This window comes from Myotis lucifugus, unplaced genomic scaffold (assembly GCF_000147115.1).
Source record: "Myotis lucifugus unplaced genomic scaffold, Myoluc2.0 scaffold_108, whole genome shotgun sequence".
Taxonomy (NCBI): Eukaryota; Metazoa; Chordata; class Mammalia; order Chiroptera; family Vespertilionidae; genus Myotis; species Myotis lucifugus.
Window position 1 is genome coordinate 1851724 of NW_005871156.1, and position 27505 is coordinate 1879228.

A 27505-nucleotide genomic window follows, 5' to 3' on the forward strand; every position below is an offset into this window, starting at 1 on the left:
GGAATCAAACCAAGACCTCCTGGTTCATAGGTCAATGCTCCACCACCAAGCCATACTGGCTGGGCCATAGTCAAGTCTCTTGAAGGAAGAGCCTACATTTCAGTTTGTCTTTGAAGTACACACTTCCTCAGGTTGATCTCACTTTTCTTCACTTACCACACAGTGAACTCTCAGTAAATACTGAGTGCATGAGTCAAATGAACGCATGGACTTTTCTTCTCCCTGGGCAGTCTTACCCATTATTACAGCTTCAAATGCTCACAGACAAGCACACGACTCCAACGTGTAACACTCCCTTTGACCTTTCTTCTTTGCTTCATTCCTACATCCTTAACTGCTACTGGGCAGTCCCTTCTAGATTCCTAGCTAGAACTTCACATTTAGTATTTTTCTATCTAAATGCATCCTCCTTCCCACTAACTAGTTCTTTTTGTATTTCTTACACTGGTCAGTGAAATGACCATTTTCCAGGTCACTAAGTGCCAAACTGAAAATCATCACAGATTCTTTCCTCTCTTGTTCATTTTCCCTCCTGAGTATCTTTCAGGTCTGTCCCCTACCCTCTGTGCTTGATAATATCCATCCTGCAAGGCTTCACTCAGCTCTCGCCATCTCTAGGAAGCTGTCTCAAACAGCCCAGTTCCCCTTCTTTATTGGCCCATCAAGTCCTTAGCAGTCATAAGGTGCTGAAACATCAGCACCACAGTTCTTTGAGGCAGAGGAAGGCTCAGCTACTTCTCATCCCTGCAAAATTTCTGATATGTGATGGACTTTCTGCAAATAGTTATTCAGCTGGTGACTGAAATGGACTCTCACCTGCCTCACCTTCACTGCCGTGTTCCTATCATCTCTTACCTGGGTGTGACAACAGACTTGACTACCACTGTCCTCTCACTCCACATGCTCTCCACACTATGGTTAGAATTTGCTTGTAAAACACTAATGTGAATAGTTCATAGAGAAGCCCAGAGAGCAAGAGAGACAGGAAGGCAGGCATAACAGAAAGAGTGGGCTGCTCTTCCATCTGGGTCACTCACTGTGACAGAAAACAAATGACCAAACTGGGGCAGTGAGTCTTCCAGCCTCATGTTGACATTATTTACTAATCCAAAGGCAAGAAAACGAGAAACTTATCTTTCTTGTCTGTCAAGACACTGACGTAAAAGAAAAATCCACACAGTGATATTGGATATGCCGTTCTTCTTCTGAATTATTACTAGATGAGAGTTCATTTAGAAAGGCAAGGAAAATCGTAAACGGTTCTGACCTGTCTGGTTGTGACTCCTGGAGATGAGAAATCTAAAGAAGAAAAATTATCGCTGGAGACTTCAGAGGGTAGATAGTCTGGAAGTTCCTCTTCCATGTTGACCCAACAGGTTAGCTAGGGTATTAATGCCGCAGTAACCCCAAACCCTAATGGCTTAAAACAGCAAACACTTGTTTCTTGCTCACATTACACATTGTGGGTTGGGTGTAGGATCTGTTCCATATTTTGGACATCCTTATTTTAGGAACCATCCAGATAGAGGAACTACTATCTGGAACCAGGTTATCCAATAAAAACTCGATGCAGGCCACAAAGGCAAGCCACATGCACAATGTTAAATTCTCTAATAGCCATATTTTAAATAGTAAAAAGGAACAGATAAAATTACTTTTAATAATATCTTTTATTTGACCCACTGTATTCAAAATAGTGTCTTTGGCAATAAAGATTTCTCTAATAACTAATGATGGTGATTGGCCATCTATATATCTTTTTCAGTAAAGTATCCCCCCCCTTTTTTATGATGTTGTTTGCTTTCTTATTATTGACAAAACATGACCTTTGATCGCACAGCAATTTCTTTCCTGTGCATGGATGCAGTGATATCAGTAGAGTTAGGTAAAAAGGTTATAAGTACATATACAAGTGCACATGTGTATATATAGGCACACACATGCACACACGCTAATGAGCTCAGGAAAATGCTTTGGAACATATAGTGTTAGTGAATAAAATCATCAGGAGCCTCCAAACCAATATCAGCAGGGCAGAGCTGTTTGCATAGCTGTATCTGACCATACAGGTTTCCCTTTAAACAAAGGAAAACCTAGAGCCCTGTGACCTAACAGGAAATGTTGCTGCCGCTGATAGTGCATGAATAGTGGGTGCAGTAAGCAGGGCGTTCCCACAACAACGCGATACATAACCAAAAGTTGGTAAAACCCAAATGAATTCAGGGCAGAGCCGAGCACTTAAGCACGTGGCTTCAGAAGCCAGGCAGACCTGGGTTTGAAGTCCCTTGGGTTACTGGCTCAGAGCTCTTGGGTAATCTTATTAACCTCATTTTTTTTTCATTTGCAAAATGGGGGTGAAGCTGCCTCACATGATTGTTATAAAAATTAAGTGAAAAATCTGGTGGTATGTAACACAGTTCTTGGCATCTATGATCAGCACATTAAATTCATCTCTTATTATAAAGGGAAAGTGGGGGTTATGAGCCTGAATTCTGGGACTCTAGGGACAGCCAGACTGGGCTAGAACCCCAACTCTGACAATTTCTAGCTGTGTGACTTGGACAAGTTACTTCACTTTTCTGTGCCAAAATGTCCTCATCCATAAAATGAGAATAATATAATATAAATCTCCTAAGGTTGCTATAAACATTAACTGAGCTTATATCTGCCAAGGATATAAGCTTAGGATGGCGGTAGCAGATAAAAGTGTGCTCTTTCAGCTGCAGGGATCTCCCTAAGTTCCTGTCAGTGAATAAAGAGCTTCCTACTTGTGACTATAATTCCTTGACTCTCATTACTCAATCAACAGCTATTTATAGAGCATCTACTATGCACAAGCACTGAACTAGGTGTTAGAAGGGATTGGAAAAATTGTAAAAGACATACATTTTCCTGATCCCAAAGAACACAAACCCCTAAAACAGGAATCATGGGTAAATGCCAAGCAGCCTCTCTTTTTGGTTTTGAATGTTCTTCAAATGAAACTGACAGTTTGTATATTCCTTCATCCACATTACTGAGGGAAAAGTCTGTCACTCTGGGGCTAGGACCCACGTGGATTTACCTATCATTAGCCTGAAGGCCTGGGCAGACTTCTTAGCCAAAGAGGTTCAGATATAACATCTATACCTAGACTCGAAATATCGACTTTGAAAAGTGACCCCTTTGTTCCAACAGGAAGAACGAGTTGCTGTGTGAGGAAGCCATTATAACCATGATAACACTTTGCATTCTCTGCAGACGGCTGTATCCAAATATGCAGATTGTGTAATGAAAATCCTAGGGGCGCCAGTCACCTAGACTCCGGTCTGAATAGTGCCTCCTGGGGTTGAGCAGCACACATCTGCTCAACCACACACAGCAGCCCTCCTGTAGGAAACTTATTTTTCCCTGATGCAAATAGTTTTCTGCATCCTTAATAGCTAATGGCCATTTGTGGACTCTTGTTTGCCTGAACATTATAATCAAGGTCTCATAAATTAAAAATTAGTGAACCAGGCTTATGGTTTATCTTTATTGCCCCCTATTTTTATTATTCCCAGAACAGACTGACTTTGAAATCATAGAGTCATCGGGATAACTTGAGAGATTATAGATGGTATTGTCCTCAGAAAATGGAAGTGGGTTGTAGAAAAGGAGAGTCGTTAATGCGAGGCAAAACATCAGAGTTATCACATCCAAAAGACACTAAACACAGTCATATTTATTTGAAAACATAACGTGGATTCCATATTAATAAATACTTTTAACACTGAATATCGAAAAACTACTGTGCTTGTTCTAAGAAAACAGTTTACCACAGAATCAGAAGAAAGGTAGTCTTTTGCCCGAAGGCCTTTGCTAAAACAATCTGGGACTAGGAATAGCCTCATGGATATTGTGTGAAATTGGGGGAGGGAAGAGAGTTGATACAATTAGGAAGAATTTTCTACTCTCCTTTCTTCACTGGGGCCTTAGAATTAAAAATCTGAAATTGGGAAATACACCTTCGAACACACCCCGGTTTATCTCTCAGTTTTGGATTAGGATCACCAGTGAGTAGACACGAACAAAATTTGGAAACCGGTCCCTGATTTGAATCAAGGTCAGATCAGTCTGGTTGAAAGTGGGTCCATGAGGCCCAGCAGGAGTTGCTACAGCTGATGCTTAAAGCTCAGGCACAACCACAGTGTCACTCACCACAGAACTGAAAGCACCAAACCATGTTGACCGCCACCTCCAGCTCTGTCCCTTCAGTGCTGTCTTTATATGAACCCATCACCCCGTCTGCCTGCCTGCGGTCCAGCCCCTGCACCCTGGAGCTGGGGTTGGAGGCACACATTACCAGGCAGCTGTCCAGGCCTTGCACCCATGGAGAGAAACCAGGAAGGGAACCCATATGGTGACTTTTTTTCCTGCAAACACTCAAAAAAAACAATCTCAAAGATGTGGAGTTCCCCATCCTAATGGTAATAAATGATAGAGAAATGCTCCTGAAAGAAACAAAGGTAGGCCCTCTCAGACCAGCCTCGAGTGGGAGTGGAAAACACCTGCTCTGAGTGGCTTTAAGGCATGGAAAAGACCTCGGCTACTCCAGGCCTCCCTGGGTCTTTTTCGCAGAAGACATGATAACCTTCCAGGCTCTAGTGCGTGAACGAAGGCTTCACCCTGAAAGCCACCGCTGCACTGCTGGCTCTCAGGACGTTTCTGGGTAGAGGGAGGGAGGAAGAAAAGAGGTCTTCTTCATTTTGATACATAATCTTGTGGCCAAGGGCAACGGAAGGAAGTGGAAAAGAACAAACGTGGTTTGTGCCTAGTCCTCTTAGTACAGGTTGCAAGGATTATAAAGGGAAGAGCTGTTTCGGGTTCTGAAGACCAAGACTTAGTCAAGAAGGGACAGCAGCTGGATGACAGGGAGCGGGGGGTGTTAGAATCATGGGGCTTTGGGGTTTTAAGCTAGGGAGGACCTCAAGGCTTTCACTTCATTTTCCAGAAGAGGAACCAGGGGCCTGAGAGATTAAGCTGTGTGCCAACTCCACATAGCTTGGTATATCTGCTTGGGGGACACGAAGAGTAGCAGAGACTGCAGTGAGCCATACAGTGGGGTGCAGGTGCACATTGCCTGGCATGTGGTTAGTTACATTTAGAATCCCCGCAGGTGAAAAGTTCCCAGCCCTGGGCCCTTTCTTGTTGATGTGTCTCCAGAAGTGAATAGATCCTGGACTGAGCTTATTTGGGGGGTTCCCTCTGGAGGGTGAGGAGGAGCTGCAGGTGTGTCCTCACTTCCCAGTCCGGGAGGCCACCTGGATGGCTTTGATCCACTCGGTGCGCTCCTTGGGGGTGGCCGCTTGCAAGAAATAATGAACTTCATCGGCCGTGATGATCTCAAACAGGTTCTCTTCTTCACTTTTCTTGGCTGGTGAAAGAAAACAGGAATGACAGTGTCCATGGGCATCAGAGAGGCCACCTAGCTCACCCTCCTTCTGCAAGGAAGGAAATCCCTTTTCCTGAGTGTCCTAAGAAAATCAAATATGTGGTTTTCAAACTTACCATCATTGTATGATCATATATATTTATTGTATAACTATAGATAGTATTTATATGGACAGGTACATAGTATGATCGTGTGTGTGTGTGTGTGTGTGTGTGTGTGTGTGTGTATTTAAGAAATAAGTTGAAACACTCAAGGAGAAACGTTTTCTTTTACAAACTGAATTTCTCACTTTTGCATACGAGTAGTAAGTAACCTCTAATAGTGTCTAATGAATATTTCCTCTACTCATAATATAAATCAAGGGCTGACCCTAATACATTTTTAAATTTATAAATAAATAAGTGAATAAATAAATAGATAGCCAGGCCTACCGCCAGTACCACCAGACTAGCCTGAACTTATTTTGTCAAGGGCTAAGTTAGAGTCTCTGCTGAAAGATTGGAGGCAGTAAACTGGCCAATACTGTGACAAGGCTTAAAATCTCCACCTCAAATCAAAAAGCAAGATGCTCCCTACCCCAAAACTAAAGCAGAATTCTATGGGGTGAAGGGAGTAAGCAGGGGTAGGGGGGGAAAAAATCTAGGCTTATGCAACTGTAGTGTTTTTCTGTCTATCTCTATAACATCATAAACCCAAAACAACCAGATAAAATCAAGGTTTGGATGTCCAAACCACACCTCCACAGTGATACCACCCCTCCCCACACCTGAGAAGTCAATCTACACCAACATGCTTATTCCATGCACCACATCATAGACTTGTGATCTGGGACTCGGAGGTCATCTGGTGCAAACCTCTCATTCTCAGAGGAAGAACTAAGACCCAGATTATTTAGGTGATTCACTCAAGGCCATGCCGCTAACCAACTAGCAGAGACCTAACGATAACCCAGGCACACCTTCCACACACTGCAAATGTTCTTTGGGTTGTGGGAGATTTCCTGGTATGTAAAAGGCTCCCATTAAGGAATGTCATGGCTCAGTTACACGCATCAGGAGGTAACAAGTTTCTCCACTTAAGCCAGTTCTAATGTGAAGAATTTTTCTCAGCATTGCTCATTGATTTACCCAAAGCATCCACAAAATCTCTCTAACTCCCCAAGACCCACAGAGCCAGGGCAGAAGTTGGGAAAGAATAGCTCTTGGCTTCTCCCAGATTTTTAAACAGAATTTCATTCATGCTTATGCCTGATTAATCGAATGATTGATAATTGTTGGCTCAGGATGCCCATGAGTGGAAAGGGAACCTAAGTAGATACACCGCTCTCAAACAAAAATTCATTCTTACCATCTGGGTTGCTCTCCACTGAGGTCACCACACAGCCTCGCAAATGAATTGCTCCCAGGGGATCTTCCCCCTAGAGGAGAGAGGAGTCCTTCGTTATGTTTCCAAAGTACAGGGTATGGATATAACTTACCTGTCAGTGCAAAGCCACACACTCATTCTGGTATAGATCAGGGCCCCCCAAAATAGATAAGAGCGGAAGGAAATTAAAAGACACCCCTTCCAAGTCCCCCACCCACCACCTCACCCGGGGAGATGGGGTGAGGAGACACAAGTCAATCTTAGCTTCATATCTGGAGAAAGTGGGAGGGGAGGTGGAAAGGCTGAATCATCATGTCCCACAAGAGAACTGCATGTTTCCGGAGCTCTTGGCCCCATGCAACTAACCCTCATGGGAGAGAATCAAAGAGTTTGGGGACCCAACCCAGATGGAGGTGTCTTTACACTTCAGAGTTGGCTCATTTCATTGAGGAAAAGCCCCCTTCAATACTCAACAGTCTAAGCGCCTAGATTTAAACAATGCTTTCATCCAAGTTGGCCTGAAAGAGAAACTAACACTTGTTTGCATATTAAACCAGGAACAAAGTGTTGAACTGGTTGAATCCCTCTGAAAATATTAGATTAGGGAAAATAAAACAAATTCTGTTGAGTTGACTAATAAATGATAATTTAGTGATATTTTCTTCCATCCCTGAGCTTATGCCTCAAAGCCTACGATCTCAAATCTTTGCAAATAAGAGGAGGTAGAAAACCATAGAGACAGGTGGCAGAAAAACAAAAGTGGGAGGGCGAAGAGGGGAAGGGGATATCAGCAGAGCAGAAGTGGGAGTGGAAAGCCCCATGAGCAGATGCAGTGGCGGCTTCCAGTAGGATGGGCTTATTGGCCACAGAATCTCACCCCAGCTGGGTCATAGTAGTGCAGATATGCAGGGTCTTCTCTCAGAATGAACTTCCTCACTTTCCAGTTCTTCCTCCGATGCCCCTATATCCAGGAACAACATAAGAAAAGGAATGATGAGTTCTTGGCATCGCTCTGTATATATAGCACCTGCAAAATAAATCTTGGCTGAATTGGAAAAAAAAAAAGATGAAATACTAATTCTAGGAGAACCAGGTCCCAACTCAGATCTTTGTCAGAGAGTTAGCACGGTGGCCCATGAACAATTTGGATATCATTAAACTATAGATTAAATTATTGCTAAGATTGCCTTCCAACTTGATATTATACAAAACAGTACTCTGTATGTGCAATGTACTATGTTAGGTAATGTGGGGGCTATAAAGAGATTTAATTTAAGACATGTCCCTTCTCTTCAGAGAGTTTATAGTCTATGTGGGAAAATAAAGTATCAAATAGTTGGTATAGATAATGGATTTGAAAAAAATTAAATGAGAGATATGTAATTTGGGGTTTGGATGTCAAAGAAAGTCTTATAAAGACCTATGCCTATCCACATGGGTGAGAAAAGGGTAGGTAAGAAGACAATTGACAACAAAACAGCAGTAAGAGCAGTCAGACTAGAAGGCAGGGGTCATGAGGAACAGTCCAGTCAAGGTTGGAAAAGTGGAAAGAGATTTAGTAAAAATAAAAGGTGGGGTTGTTGCTGAGTCAGAAGTAAAAAGATTACAAACACATTTTAGGAAGATTGATGTGGTGACAACATACAGAATGAACTAGCTGGTTAAATTAAAGATAAACCAGGGGCAAGATAATAAGGTAAAAAGAAAGTCATTAAGAAATGATTGCAACAATTCAGGCATAAAATTATCAGGGCCTAACAACAGATAGCAGCAAAGGGAATGGGAAGGAATCGCTGCTGTGCCAGACATGATGAGAAGGAAGAATAGGACTTGGCCTTTTCCAATAGAATTACACACTGACACTGTTCGGACTGTGGGTTTTAAGGGCAGAATTTGTGTCTTGTTTGTCTTTGGTCCTCCAATGCCCAGCACTATGCCTAGCACAGGGGAGTGCTTCATGTCTATTGCCTTGAATTACCCAGTTATTTCAATTAGCTTATAGCATTTTATTAAAATGTCATGATAAAACTGATGGCATGCTTTCCCACAGAAATTCAAATGACTTGAATAACTCAGAAGCCAAAAAATACTGTATTAGATTAAAAGATATGGCGTTTCTATCTTGCCAGTACAAAGGATGTTGTTCTCTAACACTCCACACATGACAGGCACATAAATGAATTTCCCAACATTTTTTCATTGTGTGCGTATAGAAAGCAATGAGACATTTACAATTTTAGCAAACAGTGCCATAATTCCAGGTCAGAGGAGTTTAAAGGGAGCTTTCAAGAATGGGTCTAAGTTATTTGGCCAATCATTTGGTCAAGGAGCTCATGTCAAAAGAGTCTTTTACTGGCATGAAGGTTGAAGCCAGGAACTCTATGAAGTCATATGGGAGAATACAGAATATTTCTATCTGCTATTTCACGTTCAGAATGGCTTTTGCAAAGCATCAACTTCTAAAGTTCTTCTTATGAATTTCTGCTCTTTGCCTTAATTGATGTTGCCCATAAAATGTGGACACTAAAGTTTCTGCCCACATCGTTTTATCCTGATCTGTGTATGTGGCATATCCTCCTGTGAAATGACTTGGTGAATACCAACTTCTCATGAGTCAATGGAAGAGGAAGGTAGCAGGAAGATGTGAAATCAGCCAACCCTGGCCACCACCACATCCCTTTAAGCCCTCACTGGCATCACAATGTGACAAGTTGAAGAGTTTGATGTTCTGCCTGGACATCTTTCATCTGATGAGCATTTTCTGAGGGATTTTAAGGAATGCATGGGTGCCTAGGGCTTCCAAGAAGTATTGCTGATCTGTCAAAGTAATCTACTTACATTTTATTTAATTCATCCTACAAATGTTTTTTGCCTATTATAGACCAAGAAGGATGCTGAATTCTGCAGCAGATATGAGAAAAACATACACGCATAACACATTGTCCTTCCTCATCAAAATCTACATTGGTTGAGAAACCAGATATTTTATCCATTGTCACAACAGAATGAATTATATTTAAAAAGATTATATTGAATATAATCCAACCTCATTTGTCCTCGAATTTGTTACATTCCCCCAAGTAGAATTATTTCCTCTGGGATAAGAGAAGTGGGGAGGAAAAGATGGGGAGGAAAGGGCCTGACCTCCAGTTGGACACTGCTTCTTCACCATTTAAGGGGTGGAGCACAGGTGTCCTTTTTCAAGATCAGCATTCTATGCAGGTTAGTGGTCGCTAACTCCTAGCAGCAGACACAGGATGGGTTAGTTTTTGTGCCACTTAAAGAGGACATTTTTAAAATTCCCTCAGATGACTCTGATATAAACCACTGAACTAAGAGGATGGAAACATTAAAGGGGGCTGTCAATTCAAATAGAAGAGGTTTTTGTTCTTTTCCCCACCTGCCTCCAAAAAAAGAGAGGAAAGAATATTATAAAAGAAAAAAATTCCTGAATGCACATAGATTTCTGTTTTGTTTATGTTTAAAGGAGGTTTATAAGGATGGCTCTTTAAATAGTAGTGTTCTGATAATAGGATAAATTAGCTTTTAGGTAAAAGGCTAGCTCTGTGGGTTTCAGCCTGGCCACACACCAATGGGAGCTATAAAGTCCAGAGACTCTAATCTAATTGGCCTGGCATGCAATTTTAACAGGTCCCTGGAGGAGTAGAGTGTGCATCAACTGGGCTAGCTAAGGCTAAACGGTAGCTAGCAAAGGCCCAGTAAAGGCAGGCGAAGGAAAACATGGAAGCACGTCTACTCTGGTCCCCACTGTCTTCAACAGGCATTCAAGCACCCATTACCCTCAGCCAGTTTTTGACCCTCCAGGGCAGGGGTCCCCAAACTTTTTAAACAGGGGGCCAGTTCACTGTCCCTCAGACCATTGGAGGGCTGGACTATAGTTTTAAAAAAAAACTATGAACAAATTCCTATGCACACTGCACATATCTTATTTTGAAGTAAAAAAACAAAACGGGAACAAATACAATATTTGTATTTGCATGTGGCCCACGGGCCGTAGTTTGAGGATTTCTGCTCCAGGGCCTGCATTGGGGTACTTATGCAGTCCAGCTCAGACTTCGTTCAGCCCTTTTCAACCCTCACGTTCAGTTTTCTCAGGGCTCCTCTCTAGACTAGGGCTTCTCAGGTCAACTAATTCAAGAACAGTCATTAATGGCCGATAATAATACAGAATTCTACAAGGAATCAACAACGTAAGAAAATAATGAAATTCCCTCCTAAGGAACTCTTGTCTTAACGGCCACCTACCAGCACCTGTAATCAAAGAGCCAGGATTAAACTAAAGAGGAAGCCAGCAATGGGCAAACTGTCCATCTTCCCTATATAAGGCTGGCCTTGCTCCTATGATTTTCCTTTAATCTAGTCACTGGTCACCCTGTCATAAAAGTCATTACAAGAGTCTGTGAAATCTTTCTAAATCCTTGCTGTATTATTTCTTAGGACCCTGATGTTAAGGTAGTTTACCACACTAATGCCCCACTTCCCCTAGTGAAACTCGGAATCCACATCTATACCTAATTTCAACCAGCCCAAATCCCTTCTTTCTAAAAGTAAATATATACTCAACATTGGTTCTCCCTTCTTTGCCCTAAAAGTTCAGGGGTCCATTTCGAGGTAAGTCAAATCTCCGTCCCACAGGGCCTATAGACAGTGCACAAAAATCTCCTTACAGCAACCAGATTCTCCCTGTTACATGCTGAGCAGTGCCTGTAAGACAGCTCACAACACAACCAGAAGGGCAAAACCTTGGCTTCATCAAGCAGCTTTTGCTTCTGTGACACCATGTGCTAGTATCAGTTGATTTCATCCTGATATTCCCATGTCTTCCTGTTGCTTCTGCCTCTACCAGGTGCTGGCCCCGGCTTTCTCGCTCGCCCCAGCCCTTAACTCTTGGCATCTCATGCCTTGGCAGATGGTAACTAAGTACAGCTCTTCAGCTCACCTAGCCCTTGCCTCCCAGTCTAATGCTAGCCTATACCTGCAGACACTTGGGAACTGCACATGACTTCCCCCCAGGACTGAGTCCATGCCCTCTCACTGGATTTGACCTTCGTCTGCTGCTTCTGCAGAGTTGGCCTCAGGCATGCCCTGGATTTGGTTTCACTATGTCCTTCCCACAGGCTGGAATGGCACTTACTTGCTCTCAAGCATATATAATGTTCCTCCTCTGGGTGTGGCTTATTCCTGTTTCCTGGTTACTTTGGGGGCAAGTGGAGGGGGAGGGATAAGCAAATGGAAGTATTTGTATTATGAAATATCTGTCTTTTCCATGCCATCTCTTAGGCAACTGATTTCTTCCAGCTAATTAAAGATCAATAATTTTTTGAAACATCTCTTTTTCCCATGATATTGATAAAAGAGTTTCCTTTTTTCGAGGTGCATCTTCTGCCTGCCTGCCTCGGTCCTCCTGTCCTAATGCCACTTTGACCATTTACCAAGCTATTTGTCCATCTCAGTCTGCTGGTTTCATTTACTGGTTGACTATCAGCCAAATGAAATACCATTTGGTGGTTTAGAAACGAAAAGAACCTGAGAAGAGGGAAAGGCTAAAAGGGAACAGTAGTGGCCACTCACCTGCTTCAGTAAACATCCTTGCTTGATAATGACCCCTCTGAATTCTTCTTTCAGAATTATATCATCATCACTGGAATTCTCTTCACAGAAGAACCCACTGTCTGGCTATTGGGAAAGGAAATAGCAAGTTTATTTTACCAGTCTTAGGCATATTGCTATGTGTACCATCTTTACACACACACACACACACACACACACACACACACACACACACACCCTGCACCACTTCCAGCCACTGGCGTAGGCTCCTTCTTCTCCTCCAAAGGCTCATATCCCAACCTGAACTTTAAAGGCTGTCCTTGGATCTCGGAGGGAAAGGGGGGCGGGTAATCAACCAAAGACCTTGTATGCATACATGCATAACCCATGGATACAGACAATCGAGTGGTCAAGGCCTGGGGCAGAGGGGGTGGGCTGGAGGGGGTCAATGGGGGAAAATGAGGACATACGTAATACTTTCAACAATAAAGATTTATTTTTAAAAATATATAAATAAATAAAATAAACAATAAAAAATTAAGGCTGTCCTTGGTTATCTCATTTCCCCTCCCCCTTAATCTTGTTTCTAGAATCTAGATGCTCTTCCTCTCCTTCCACTCATGTGATCTTGCTGATATCCTTTCATTTTCTTGGGTTCCCCATGCTACACATATTTTAAGTCTAGCTCAGCACATTTCTTCCTTCAAAGCCTTCCTTCATTTCCGATCTCAAAGCCACATCCTAAAAAGTAGAGTTGGCTACTTTATAAGACATTGCACAACAAGACCTCCACTATGATCTCTGCCACTCAGCCCTCTTCTACTTTGAGAAGACCAAGAGCAGGTGCCCAGCCTCAACCCCTGAGGTCAGCAGGGAACTGGGCCTTGCTCAGCTATAAGCAAGCAATGAAGCATACAGAGAAAGAGGAGCCACTTTTTAAGACCTTCAATGGGGAGGACTTAAGAAGTTCTAGCCCAATACCCTGGACTCAGTAACACATTAAACAGGAAATAAGCCTGGCCTGGACCTTGTGGCTGGATATTTTTAGAATCCCACATTTAAATGGCTATAAGCAGCCAAATTAGAGGTCTTAAAAATATGTATGCTGACAACGGAACTTCCCCCAAAGTGAAATGAAACTCTCCCGGGGACATTCACATCATTTTTATAAAAGGCTCTTAAGTAGCTTCCTAACTTCTGTGCTCTGACCCCAAATAGAAACAAAACTGCCAAAACTCCCCTGGAAGTTCAATGTTGCAGGGTTTCTCACGTGGCCCAGGTTTAGGTCCACATTGTGTAACATCCCGTGTTTCCCCATCTGTGGTAACACAGATGACTGAGGGAGGGAGTGCCAATGCATACATTTTGCATTAAATTGAATATTTGAATGTATATTTGAGAAAATATACAATCAGCATAATGTGATTTTATGGATCTCCTCTAGAAAGGCAGCTCCATGCAGGCTGCAATTTTTTTTTCATTGCTCTATCCTCTTTGTTTTCATAAATGAATTATTGCTTAGAATAAGAATAGATGAAAAGCTTTAAAAGTCACTTTAAAGCAAACTACTCAAGTAAACAATATTTTCCTTTAAACTGACTCACTTGGATGTGGCAGGCATTGAGCTGGGGGGCAGCTGTCAAGTCAAGAACAGCTAACACCTCTGGGTAGAGGGCTGGGCCTCTCTTTCACACATGTGGGTGGCCCAGCCTCGAATCTGCCCAGAGCAGTCTCCATTACAGGAAGAGTAGCTAGGTAGCTTCTCTCACTTACAAAGTAGTAGAAGGCATCAGGGTTGTCCAGGAAAGCATTTTCAGCAGTCCCATCCACTGCGTTCTTGGACAGGTCTCCAGCAGGCTGCAGGTACCCTTCGTTGAGCAGTGAGGAGGCGATCATGAGGCCTTCCTGGCGATTCCGAACAGACTTGTTGGAGAGCAGCCAGTCGATGACACAGTTACCTGGATGGAGCCATCAGAGGGAAGGTTAACTCTCCTAATCAAAGAACAAACCACTGACCATCGCCTCTGGAAAGCCCCAGAGCACCCACGTGTCTGACTTGTCTCATCTTCCCTGTTATTCCAGGAAGGAAAAACAAAATCAGTGGGATAGCTACCCGGAAACAAACGGAACTATGTAAAGGGTTTTGTTTTGTTTCTCTTTTCTTAAATCTGTAAGTTCTTTAAGAAGCAATGCATCATTAAAGAAATAGTTCTTTACCCACTTGCACTAAAGTCTTATATATCTTGATTCCTGTCTATTCTTTTATTCAGCTCTGTGTCTATTTTAACATAATACCATTTTTGGGGGAGAAAAAAATGACTCTTTGATTGATATAGCTGGCATTTCCAAAACAATATCTTGGACAACAAAGTTCTTTTCCACCCTTCATTTTATGTCCATGCTGGAGAAGTTCAATTCTCATGTTCACCAGTCATCCTCCTATGACCCCGTCTACCCAGCCTGCTACACACGCCCCACCCCACACATAAGGCTGAGCGGGAACTCCATATTGCCTTCCCCAGCTGCCCCATATCAGACTTCCAAGGCCTTTTACCTGTGAAGCAGTGATTAAAAATCTTCTTGTCCTTCTCTAGGTTCAGCTCTTTTATTCCTTTTTCCGTGTCTTTCATGGACAAATACAGAGCCCTGCACAGAGATGAAAACAGATGGATGAGTGGGGAGCATTTCAGAATGGCAAGTCCTCACAGGGACTTTGAGGAGCTGGCCAAGAACACAAGCTTCTCCCCTCCCAGGTGGCCCCTGTGCCTAATCTCCCCACCAGAACACAAGTAGTTAAAGGGGGGAGTTGATATTTGCAGCAGGGAGATAATTATTAGTTCTTAAATTCATTGAGCTCTTTGTTGATTTAAGTCCCAATGCCTGAGAGAGAAAGTTAGGTGGCAAAAACTAAGGTTCTCAGGGCCAGTTTTCCACTCTAATCTTCAAGGTCCCTTGATTTTCACATCCCAGTCCTTCATGTGTCATTAAGAGACCATCTAGACTAGACATTGCCTCCAAGAAAGCGAATGTTTTAGCTAAACTTATCTCCTATTCTATTATGAGACAAGGCAAAATAGTGAGAAATTCTCATTTTTGTCCTTGAAGTAATAAACTCAAGATAGCCTTATAAGAGAAACTGCCAGCAAGTAACCAGAAAGCCCCTTTCATGTATCATGTGGTTCCATATAGCACAAACACCATTCCCACTTAGTTCTGACAGTCATGGCCAGAAATGTGGTCACCTGATGCCCCCAGCCAGCAGCTGCACTAGACCAGGAGCCTGCTCTTGGGTCTTTACCCAAAAGTTTTGCTGGTGAGAGAAGATTCTAAGTATCCCCAAGTTCACTGTACAAACTTAAACTCCTGTGACATGCCAAGTCCTGTGGTAGGCTGCTGAAAGGGTTTGTCTTTGGTCCCTCTCAGGGACAACCACATTGTGTAAACAGAACCCTTCTTGAACATTTTTATCAGCCAACATGGAATACTTTCTGACTGGGCTCCTATTTCAGGTTATACTCGACATAGATGCAAAACTATCAGGAAGCAATGATTCTTCTAGAAAAAAAAAAAAAAAGCTCATGTGATAGAAGGAGATATAAAACATGCAGAAAGAAAGGAGCCCTGTTCCTGTCAGGGGCTGAATTTTCCTGTGAGCCTCTAACAACCTTTAGACAACAACTATCACCTGCAATTCCAAGCCAGCCAACGTCACAGGACATTAAACCAGGCCAGGGTTTCTGCCCAGGATGGGTGTTCCCCTTGACTTGTCCTGGCTGACAGTGTGAATATATGCACTTGAACTCAAGACCTTGCATACTTGGATGCAGACCCCCTGCCTTTTCCTCCCTACCCAGACATCCTGGAGCATTCTTTAAAGACTAGCTTATTATGGCTACTTCATAAATGCAATAAGTTCTATCTCTCTGTCTCTATTTCTTTGGATCTCTTTCTTTGCCAAGGTTTCTTCTCCAAGGTTTTCCAAAATGAGGGAATCTATATTCTAGTAGCTTCGTCTCCTCAGCTGCTAGGCCTTGGAGAAGCCATGATCACTCCTTCAGATCCAGGTAAACATCTTAGTACACCAAGAGCCAGTATCGGCCTGGAAGGGTGAATATAGCCTTCAGAGGTGACCAAAGCAAGCCCTGGAACATCTCCTCAAAGGGGAAAAAAGAAGGGGTAGAAGGAAGCAAACACAGAAAATCACCCTAAGTCAACGGTTTCTGGAAGTCGAATAGATCTCCTGGTGGATTTCCTCGCAAACTTCTGGCCTCCTTCAATGCACTTAATGGCCTTCTTGATGTCTCGAACCCAGCCATCTCTCTCTTCCAGGAAGGCTGCCTGGAAGAAGTGGTCCTGCTGTTTGGTTGTAGTGATCTTAAACACAAACTAAAAATAAAAATACATGCCATTAGGAATCACTCTTTTCAAGGGGCTGAGGTCCCTTATGAAGCACAGCAGTTGAGCCAACCCTGTCCTGGAAGTACTTGGCCAAGAGAGACCCAAATGCCCAGGGTAGTGGTGAGGGAACTAGTCTGGGGGGAACCAGTCATACTGTAGGCTATGCACAGGCTCAAAGGTCAGTGTCTGACCAACTATTCATTGTGGCTATTAATGTCCACTCACCATCCTTTTGCCGAAGTCCTGACAGGGACTAGTCAGAGTGCTTCCTTTCAGGGGAATCATTCCTTTGGGGCTATTGTCACTTTTCTTCTTATAGAATTCAATTCCATCTTCTAACAATACAACCCACATGGGTTTCCAGGTGTTGAACACACTCCCCTGTAATGACAACAAAAAGTCATGTAACAATATTTTCTAAAATTGTTCTATAGATGAGGTAGGACTTGGTAAATAGCCTACTGTTGACCAGTGTGGACTCAGGTGACCCACATTTGTGTGATCAGGGTGCTAGGCAAGCAGCCTTCAAGGGAGAAGGGACTGCCATTCTTCTGGAACTTTAAAAAAATATTTTTAAGATAAACTGTATGCATGTCCATAATCGGCCATAAGCCTCTCATGGGTCATTACCAAGGGAATATGGGATGGATCTCTACTCTTCTTCCTGTGCATTTCAGGCTGGCTTTCTGCTCCCACCCCTGCCCATTGTGTTCAGTTCAACTCAGGGATGGCAAATAGATTCTATCTCAAGTGCCAGCACAGACTGAATAGCAGCCGATGCCTGAGGCCGGACTCATGGGGAAAGTGACATGATCCAACAGCTGTGTTTGCCTCAGGTGTGGAGGCCATAAAGGTGGCTGCTAGCTGCAGTTTCTTCCATCCTGTGGTCTAAGATTTTATCTGAATGTGAATGTCAAGAAGAAACTCAGACAGCAGCCTTGCGTTCAGGATGGCTAAGTTGTATGAAAATCCCTTGAAAAATGGTCTGTAATGCCAGAATGTTGCCGTCCATGCTTTTAGGAAGATCTTTACTGGAAAAGTTTTCAGTTTGGACTAATGTCAACTGTAGCAGTACATTAACTGTTCTGACTAAATCAAAGAAGTCTCTCTTTTTTGTCTATATTTTGGGAGAGTTGGGGAAAATAAGGTTCTTTGCCTCTCACCATTGGACCCATGAGGTCACCCTGTCATGACTTCCACAAAATAGAATTATCATCCAGCTCCCAGAAGACCTTGCGGCTTATCTTCAAATGCAAAGAGCCTCTATATTAAGGTCAGTTGCCCAAAAGGAAGTCTATTTATGCAAAAAGGTTAAGTACTTGTGGGACTATCGTTTTGTATCATTTTGCTTGTCCAAGTGTTTCCTTTACTTTAGTTACTAAAAGAACTTTTAAAATTAGAACCCACTATCTCTTTTTTGCACAGGCAGAATGACTATCCATACTAACACTAGACTGTTTTCCTTTCTTAAAAAATGGGGAAGGTCAGACACTGCAAACACAGGAAATAATTTCAGTTAAATGTCTTTCTGCTTTACATCTATCTGAGAGAAACTTATATCCAGAATATAAAGAGTTCCTGCAAATCAATAAGAAAAATAAAATCTATTTTTTAAATGGGAAAAAGACTGCAAGAGGCATTTCACTGAAGAGGTTATCCAGCCCAGCTCCGTGGTTGAATGTCAGCCTATGAACCAGGAGGTCAGGGTTCAATTCGCTGGCAGGGCACATGCTTGAGTTGCAGGCTTGATCCCTAGTAGGGGGCATGCAGGAGGCAGCCGATCAATGATTCTCTTTCATCATTGATGTTTTTTATCTCTCTTTCTCTCCCCTCCCCTCTTTCATCATTGATGTTTTTTATCTCTCTTTCTCTCCCCCCCACTTCATCTCTGAAATCAATATATATTTTAAAAAGAGGTTATCAAAAAAGTATCTGAAATGATGTTTGGCATCATTATTCACTAGGAAAATGCAGATTTAAAGCACAGTGAGATACTTCTACACGTCATTAGAATATCTAACATTTACAAAAATTAAGAAGAGCAAGACTTGGCAAGGATGGTAACTGGAATCCCTATATGTGGTGGGCAGGAGTGCAAGATGGCACATCAAACTGGAAAATGTCCTAATTCTTAAGAGATATATGTTGAATTACTGAGGAGTGAGGTAGCATGATGTCCGCAGCTTATTCTCATGAAATCTGTGTGTATATTTACATAGAAATACAGAAATATGAGAGATAAAGCAATAAAGCAAGTGCGGACCTGTGTTAACAATAAATAGTATACAGGTAGTCGTACTCATTTTCTCATTTCTCTGTGGGTTTTAAAATTTTTCAAAATAATTGGGGAAAATTAATAAATAAATGAACAACAGAAGACACTACTATATAGTAAAATCTAGGTTATACTTTCAGGGAAACATAGAAACAGGTGTATAAAATAATGAAAATAATAAAAGCGATACTCAGAGAGCTAGGAGCAAAAAGTTGGACTAAATGACGCTGAATACCTTTCATGTCTAAAATTGTATATTCTACCTCAGGCCCCTCAGAGATGAATAACTGCCACAATCACTCAGCAGTTTTGACCTTAGTATTGGGATAAATTGGGAGAGGTCAGCCAGCACTGCATTCCTCCTGTAGGCAATTAAAGTAAAGCTACTCCTAATTCAAATGTAGCCTCAGGGGTCTGTCAGTTCTCAGAGCAGGATGTGTCATTTGGGATTCAGGGCCATTAGGCACACTGAGAAGGCTGATCCTCTGTAAAACAAGGGAAATGAGACCAGCCTCGTAGAGTGGAAAGTTTCTTCCAGGCTTGGTTGGGGTTAGCTGGGTTAGGATGATGGAATGACAGGTGATCTCTCTTCTCCTAGCCATTGCTACAGCCACCAGCTTCTCACTGCAGTAAACCGACAGCACCTCCTCCCCACTACCACTGTACTGACCCCTTCCTGTCCCCAACCCTCTTGGCACTCACCCAAGAGCAAACCGGGCAGTGTGATCCTGGAATGTCCAGGGCACATGACACCTGACCAGCACATGTGGAACTGGAATCCAGGTCTCTTGATTCCCAATTTTATGCTCTTTCTACTTCCCCTCAGATGCCATCTTTATTTCGGTTCCTATGTATCTTTGAGTAATTCTGGAACCTAAATCATTTTTTTCAGGCTACTTAGCTAGCTATACATAAAATCATGGTTATAATTTTATATAATATGTTATATATATCATATGTCTGAAGTATTGAGGGGTGAGGTATTATTTGTATTTTTCTGTAATACCTTTTGTCATTATAGAAGAAAATCCCTACAATGTACAATGGGTGGGTTTTAGATGCTGAATTAGGTTTATTAATGTTTCCCAGGGAACAGCTGTTGATCATCATGGGACTGGTATAATTCAGTGCACAAGGGTCTCACATTGCATAATGCCAAAAGAAGAAATCTCAAAGGATGAGATATTTGACTGTATATTTTTAAAAAATGAACTTTTGTGCATTAAAAAAACACAGCAAAATAAAATGTGGATATTTGTAATATGTCATATAATTAAAAGTTGACATGTTTTTAAGAACTTTTTAGAATTATTAAACATGTATAGAAACACTCCTTAAATGGGCAAACAATATAAATAGGCCATTCTCAAGAGAAGAAATACTCAGGCTCAATAGACTTAAAAATGTACTGCTTCAATAGTACTCAAAGAGACAAAAATTAAATAAGATATAATTCTGCCCATTGATAAGATTTTTTAAAAGATTTATAAAATATATTGGTGAAGATTTGGGGAACTGGGCATGAGAAGACAAAAAGGAGCCTTATGAGCAGCAGTTTGATGTGCACTATTTTTTAAAAAGCTTAAAGTGCCCTAGCTGGTTTGGCTCAGTGGATAGAGTGTCGGCCTGCGGACTGAAGGATCCCGGGTTCAATTCCAGCCAAGGGCACATGCCCAGGTCACAGGCTCGATCCCCAGTGTGGGGTGTGCAGAAGCAGCTGATTAATAATTCTCTCTCATCATTGATGTTTCTATCTCTCTTTCCCTCCCCTTTCCGCTCTGAAATCAATTTTACATATATATATATGAAAGCCTAAAGTCATTGTAGGCCATATAGAAGCATAAGATCTAAAGAGAGGACAGTAATATTCTGACTTTAAGTGGCGCATAACCAGGAGGTGACCACAAATCTGGAGCTGGGTGGTCCAGGCTCAAATCCCAGTTCTGCCACATTCTACCAATGGGATCTTGAGCAAGTTCTTATACCTCATTTTCTACATCTGGCAAATGGGGACAATGTTACTACGTATTTTTCAGCGTTATTGGGAGATTAAATAAAACAATTCATGTAGATTCCCAATGGCAGAATCTAGCACATAGTAAGCACTCAGTAAAATAGTTCCTATATCCTGTAACCCTGCTTATCAGGTGCACCTGGAGGACGACCTTGCGTTTAGGAAACCTCAAGGCTGCAGGTAAACCAGAGCCTGTTCAAAAGAGAGGGACAGGATGGCATCTCTTTGGGGAAATTGTTGAAGAAACTGGGTAGGTTTTAGCCCAAAAAGGAACAAGCAGAGCTGAGGAGGACTGTCTTCAAAGGTGTCAAACATTGTCATCGATCATGGAGGTTTCAGAAAATACAGTTTATGCATAACTTAAGAGAGAAAGTTAAATTAGTGGGTTCTCTGACACAAGAGGCATTCAAGCATGCTTGGTAACAGCATAGCAAAAGAAATGCGGCCTCAGGTGGAAAATTCAGTTAAAAGTTACTTTAATACTTAATACTCCTTTCAACCCTCAGATTCTACACATCTATTCCAAAAAGGCTGTTGTCCTTACTATCCCTGTGGATATCCTCAATTCCAAGATATCCCTTTGGGTCTCTCCTACAAGCCAAAAATAAATAAATAAAGTTCTAACACATATTTAACATGATCACCGAAAAATGAATACCCCATTGGAAAAAATTTAATACATTATAAGTTACTGTAATATGGACCCCCAATTCCTTGGTTTCTATGATTTAGACAAGTTTCTTTCTTTGAGACATGTTCATTCAACAAATAATGATAGAGCAACTCCTGTGCTTCAGACACTGGCCTGGGTGTTGGGGTGGAAATGAGTAAGACAGTCTCTGCTCTTAGATGATTCACCATCTAACAGGGGAAGAGAGTGACCTTGAATGACACCTCCAGTTCAATGGAAGGATGCAGAGTATGAACAGCGTCACTGAAAAAAGCCACGACTCACTGCTGTGGGTTGGGGCAACTTTATTATGTTGTTTAGAACCCCTCCCAGGTCACTTCCCAGGGAGTGAGGACACCTCCTTTAACTTCTCCTTTCCCTCAAACTTCTCTTTTCATATGTTGACGTACAGCTGGAATTCAAAGGAAAATTACCTTATGCTCAAAACTACGTGTTTAACTAAAGCAGAACTGTGAGTTGGCATGACCTATTCTCCCACACTCATGGGCGTGTTACTTCAAGTTGGTGTTGCATCAAATTACATCCTTATTTCTGCTGCATTGTAAATTGTATCTTCTGGTGTTCCAACCTGATCCATGAAATCACTTGTATAAAATCCCAGATAAATGGTTGCTTTGTGCCTATTTAAATTATCTGAAGGCAAGGAAACCAATCTATTCCCTAATATGTTTTTTACATTAATCAAATCTTCCAGGTTGGATAATTTCTCAATAAAATCATACTGGGTAAGCAACAGAGAAATGGTACTGAGTGCTTAACAGCATGATTTCCATCTTAGGAATTTGGGTTCAAATTTGAAGACAGTCCTCATAGGCAAGTTACTTAATTTTTCCAAACATTAGTCTCCTCACCTGTAAAATAAAGGTAATATTGTACTACTTTCCACTATTGTAAACATTAAGTGGAATATACTTAAAGGGCTTAAGTATTGTGGCTAACTTGGAGCAGGTGCTCAAACGTGGTTTGCATATAGGCAGATGGGATTACACAGTTTTGTAGGCAATTCTGCGAAATCATTCTGGCATAAGGTTATCCTGGGTACCAGCCATCACAACAACTGTGCTTTGAAATCTAAATCACTGCAATCCAAGCCCAAGAGGGCTGCATGTAACGCGATTAGGCACAGCTCTCTGCGACACTGAGGCCACACTGCTGAGTTCCAGTCCAGCTATGCCACCTAATAGCTGTGTGACCTTGGGCAAGCCTCTTTCATCATCTGTCAAGTAAGGCTAACAGTTGTACCCACCCACTTTGTAGTGTTGTTATAAGTACTAAGTGCATTGATGCTTTAAATCTGTCCCTGCTGCAAGGCAAGCACCACATCCATTCGTTATTAAGATGATGGGAATCAATGGGTACAAATCATTGGAAACTATTTCATGGTATTGTGTCCAGAAGACAACGTAGCTGTGAGAAAAAAGTCCTAGGCCAACACACCTGACTCCTGTTCTCTCTTTTACCCCAGGCTTTCCTCCTACAACCACACTTCTCACTGGGTCTTTTCTTTCCTGTCCAACCCGCTTGTCCTTGGGCACCCCAACTCCTGTGCTTTCTCCCAGCCTAAAAGACCACCCAAACCTCTAGGCTTACAATTGGGATCAGTTCTGCTACATGAAGTGCCTGTGGGATTATTGTCAAACAATCAACAACAGTTTGCTCCATAAACTCCCAGGAATGAGGTTGGTTTGGGATGTGACTTGGTAGAGTCCAATTCGTAACCTGCTCCTTTCTCTTTTTTAAAGCTATGCTTATGCACATGAGCAGAACCTACGCCACCCAACACATAAGGCTGAGCGGAACTCTATATTGCTTTCCCCAGCTGCCCCATTTCAGACTTGCAAGGCCTTTCACCTGTGAAGCCTCCGTTTTCTCATCTGTAAGATGGGGACAAGGACACTATTGTACAGGGTGGTTAGGGTTGCATGAGATCTTTTTCGTAGAACAACTGACTGCTACATGATAGTGAAGGGAACCAAAGTTTTGCCACCCTGAAGCTGCCTTTTTGGGATATTGATTTTGAGATGGTTACTGAGAAATAAAAGACTCAGAAAGAAACTCAAGCTCTCCTTACTATCCTTTCCAAGAGGTTCAGGTAGAAAAACCTACTCCAGGAAGGGAATCTTAGGAGACTGCCTTAACCAAATTCAAATTAAGTATGGTGAATAGGAGGGCTTCAGGCTGGTACCCCTTAGCTAAGATACCCAGTGCCCCACTGTTTCGGAGTTGCCTAGCAAGAATTTGCCTGCCGCCCTAACCGGTTTGGCTCAGTGGATAGAGCGTCGGCCTGCGGACTCAAGGGTCCCGGGTTCAATTCCGGTCAAGGGCATGTACCTTGGTTGTGGGCACATCCCCAGTAGGGGGTGTGCAGGAGGCAGCTGATCCATGTTTCTCTCTCATCGATGTTTCTAACTCTCTATCCCTCTCCCTTCCTCTCTGTAAAAAATCAATAAAATATATTTTTTAAAAAGAATTCGCCTGCCATGAATATTGTGCTCTTCCTCAACTACCTGTGAATTGCCAATCTCACTTCTGAAATCTAAGACCAGGTCTCCCACTCCTTTTCTGCTTTCTCAAAAATGTCATATATGCCCAATGTCTACTCACTATCTATGGAATTTTCATGCTTATGTGAATTCCCATGCACATGCATTAAAATTTGATTTTCTCCTGTTAATCTATCTCTGTTGGTTTGATTATTAGCCCAGCTAGAACTTAAAAGGTGAGAGGAAAAGTATTAATTATTTTTAGGACCCATAGTAGCTTCTAAGTACTTTTGTATTTATTTGTTTGTTTTTGTTGTTGTTGTTGTTTTTTGTTTTTGTTTTTTTAGTGACAAGATTCTGAGGCAAGGAAATCCAGGTTTTATTTAGAATGAAAAAGCTACAAAATGACAGAATTATGTATTTTTCTTCCTTTACTTAACCATCAGCTCTATTTAAAGATCTTAGCTGGCGAAAAGGAGGAAACCTGAATTGTGAAATGTGGGCAGTTTCCTTGCACAAAAGAAAAGCAGAAACATTCCATTGATTACCGATCCCAAGATTTCTGACTTGACAAAATCCTTGCACCAGAGTTTTCCTAGTGTATTATTTTTTACCCCAAACATCTTTATCTCCAATAAAATTATTTCATAAAAGAAGAATAAGGAGAAAGATATTTTTATTACCACCTACGAATCTGAAACTGCATGAGAAAAAAAACAAAAAACAAACAACAACAAAATATGTGCTTGGAGGGAGATTCATAAATTATTGCCTGTCATGCTTTAATGTCAAAAACCATAGTGAAGGATTCGAACAGCCTTGCCAGAGAACGATTTTTTTGGTCCTTGCTTCACTATTAACTTGGCAACCAAGCCAGGAACCAGTATATATCCCATTATATATAATTAACCCCCATATATGAGGTACCTGAGTGAAACTTAACATCTAAAGAAGTTAAGAACTTCAGCACCTTCCCAGGAAATTCTGGCTTCTGGGGTAGTTCTGCAGCCAACAAGAGAATATTTCTGAAGCAAGCATTTCTTAAAAATGACAAATTAGGGAATCTTAATACATTACAACACAGAGTGTGCAAAAGGTCCCAGAGAAAAATGCAGAAATTACTGAAGATGTAATTTCACTATTTTTCTTTCTTGTTACATTTTCTAGATTGCCTTTTACAGGCCATGATCTGAAAAAATTAAAAACTATGTACTTATTAATTTAAGTCCATAACCCTAACTCTATCATTCCCATTTTCTACTGGGGCAAACTCACTTACTAAAGAGTCAGTCTTCTTTTTTTGTAATTTATAGAGTTTAAAATATGAAAATACACACTTAAAGCAGTTTTTATTACAAGATGTTTAAATTATTTTTGAACAAAACAACTTTGCAGAAAATGTTTCCATTTACCGGCTCATCTCAGGATACTAGCCGAAGCAATCAGGAAAGAAGTAAGTCAACATTTATTAATTTTGGTTCTCAAAAAGAGTATTGGTGCCTATTGCAAAGAATCTACATACACCTTTGTGTACATATGTGTGTCTTTTCCAAAGGATGTTTCAAAAGATGGCCAGCTAGAGAAAATATAAACTGAGCATTTACATAGTCTCCCCCATCCGCTCATACCTCTCACTACCATAGATGCATTACAAATCCTAGCTTAGATTAAGTTTACTCTGAGAAAATCCTGGTGTACTGACTGAGCTCAGGGCCACAAATCAGAAACTCAGGTCTCAAAAGAGTGGGTTTCTGGCCCCAACTCTGTCACAGCCATGTGACCTTGGGCAGTCAGTCACCCAGCTTCCGGGTCTCAATTTCCTCTTCTGTTAATGAGGGAATGAAGCCAGAGGATCTAGGGTCCCTTCCAGCTTTAAATTAAAAGAGAATCGGGCAGCAATGTGTCCTGGTTAACCTCCTTGTAAGTAGAACGTTTTGGCTAAAATGTTAAACCAACAAACAACCTAGAAGAGTCACTGTAGGCATTCATCTGAAGGCCCGTATCGAATTCAGCTCATTTCTGACATACTTAGCTCACTTGGGACAGTATGAGTGTACTTATTTATATGTGTATTGCCCACAGGATGCTAATGAGCCCTGAGTGTGAACTCAACATCCTGGAGAGTTTCACAGTGACATGGCATATGCTCACCAGCAGAAGACAAACCAACAGTCTAACAAAATTCAATTTCCTGATGCCACACCAGTGAGACTAAGCATTTCTGAGTGCCCTTGTGTCCTCATTTTCCAATCTTTAAAATGGTGCTCTACCTACCACTTTAGTGGCACGTTATATAAATTCACTAAGAATTGTGAATGATTTCAGGCCAATAAAAAAGATAGAGTTTTAATGTACCAATTCTAAGAAGAAAGCCCAAGTAATAAGCTACAACTGGAGTATTATTATATCAGCTCATCTTTAATCATTTTCTGTTCTCTCTCCTCAAAAAAAATAATAAAAATAAAAAGGAGGGGAATTAGAATTTAAATAACAACTGAATAATCTCTCCAAATAACCTCTACAGCAAAAGAGTTTGAGTCATAACAGGCATATGTGGCTCTTGAAAAGCATACTGATTTTGCTTAGACCTTTGCCTTCCAGACCCTGTAGCCTGGAGTTCTCAGCCCCACGAGTTCAACCTCTGCTGACACCTGTGCTAGGGAAGTTCACCTTTAAGAACCAGAATGAAGTGGAACCTGTGCTGGTTTCCTCCTGGACATTTACATGCTGCGATGTTCTCCTAGTTCAACCCAATAGGTTCAGCATTCAACATTTCTAAAACGAGTGCACAGGGAGTGCAAACTGGACTCTATCCTCCCCAACCCTCTCTCCAGTGACACCCGTGTAGGTGGCACTTCTTGCTTACCTTTTTCACCAGGTAGCCCTCCCTGATCCGCTTTGGTTCCATGTTGGATGGACAAACAGACGGCCGGGTCCACTCTCAGACAAGTCCTCTCAGAAGCTCAGCCTCCTCTGAGAGCTGAGGCACTTGTGGGCTGCTTTTCTATGGTGAGGTCCCTTTCACAATTTCCCGTTGGCTGGCGATCGCATGATCACATCCTCTTCCCCTCACTGGGGTGGAAGATCAGAATAAGGAACTGCAGAGAGAAACAACCCATTCTATGCTAATGCTGGAGACTGTAAATTTGTATAACCATAAGGAAAATCATTCTCCTAAATAGAAGGAAAATGGTCAAAAGAAGAGGAAAAATGAACAAGAAAACCTTCTCAGTAGAAAAAGTCCTGGCTTTGAAATGATTCTTGAGATCCTAGAAATGCTTAATAAACATTCCAA

The 27505-nt window shown here is 41.8% G+C and overlaps 1 protein-coding gene across 3 annotated transcripts; it reads right to left on the minus strand.

The window, feature by feature from the left end:
- Positions 1-3681: 3681 nt before the first annotated feature.
- On the minus strand, positions 3682-27281 carry PLEK (pleckstrin). Of its 3 annotated transcripts, XM_023757451.1 has the most exons (10): positions 27077-27164; positions 25138-25212; positions 16973-17128; positions 16554-16735; positions 14904-14995; positions 14123-14307; positions 12371-12475; positions 7656-7739; positions 6761-6830; positions 3682-5395 (listed from the first exon to the last, which is right to left on the minus strand). In XM_023757451.1, exons 2-10 carry the CDS (start codon positions 25153-25155, stop codon positions 5259-5261), a joined length of 1029 nt encoding a protein of 342 aa, XP_023613219.1. In that variant the 5' UTR covers positions 25156-25212; positions 27077-27164; the 3' UTR covers positions 3682-5258. The 3 variants fall into 3 exon arrangements, with proteins under 3 accessions (XP_023613219.1, XP_006093048.1, XP_023613220.1); XM_006092986.3 differs by lacking the exon at positions 25138-25212 and having other exon boundaries at positions 27077-27281; XM_023757452.1 differs by lacking the exons at positions 16973-17128; positions 25138-25212 and having other exon boundaries at positions 27077-27195.
- Between the last annotated feature and the right edge of the window lie 224 nt (positions 27282-27505).

Excerpts from the sequence above, each read along its gene's own strand:
- PLEK (XM_006092986.3), bottom strand. The coding sequence starts at position 27,118 with ATGGAACCAAAGCGGATCAGGGAGGGCTACCTGGTGAAAAAG. Across the intron at positions 14,308-14,903 it reads TTTTAATCACTGCTTCACAG|GTAACTGTGTCATCGACTGG; the intron begins GTAAAAGGCCTT and ends GGCTCCATCCAG. Across the intron at positions 5,396-6,760 it reads AGTGGAGAGCAACCCAGATG|CCAAGAAAAGTGAAGAAGAG; the intron begins GTAAGAATGAAT and ends TTCTTTCACCAG.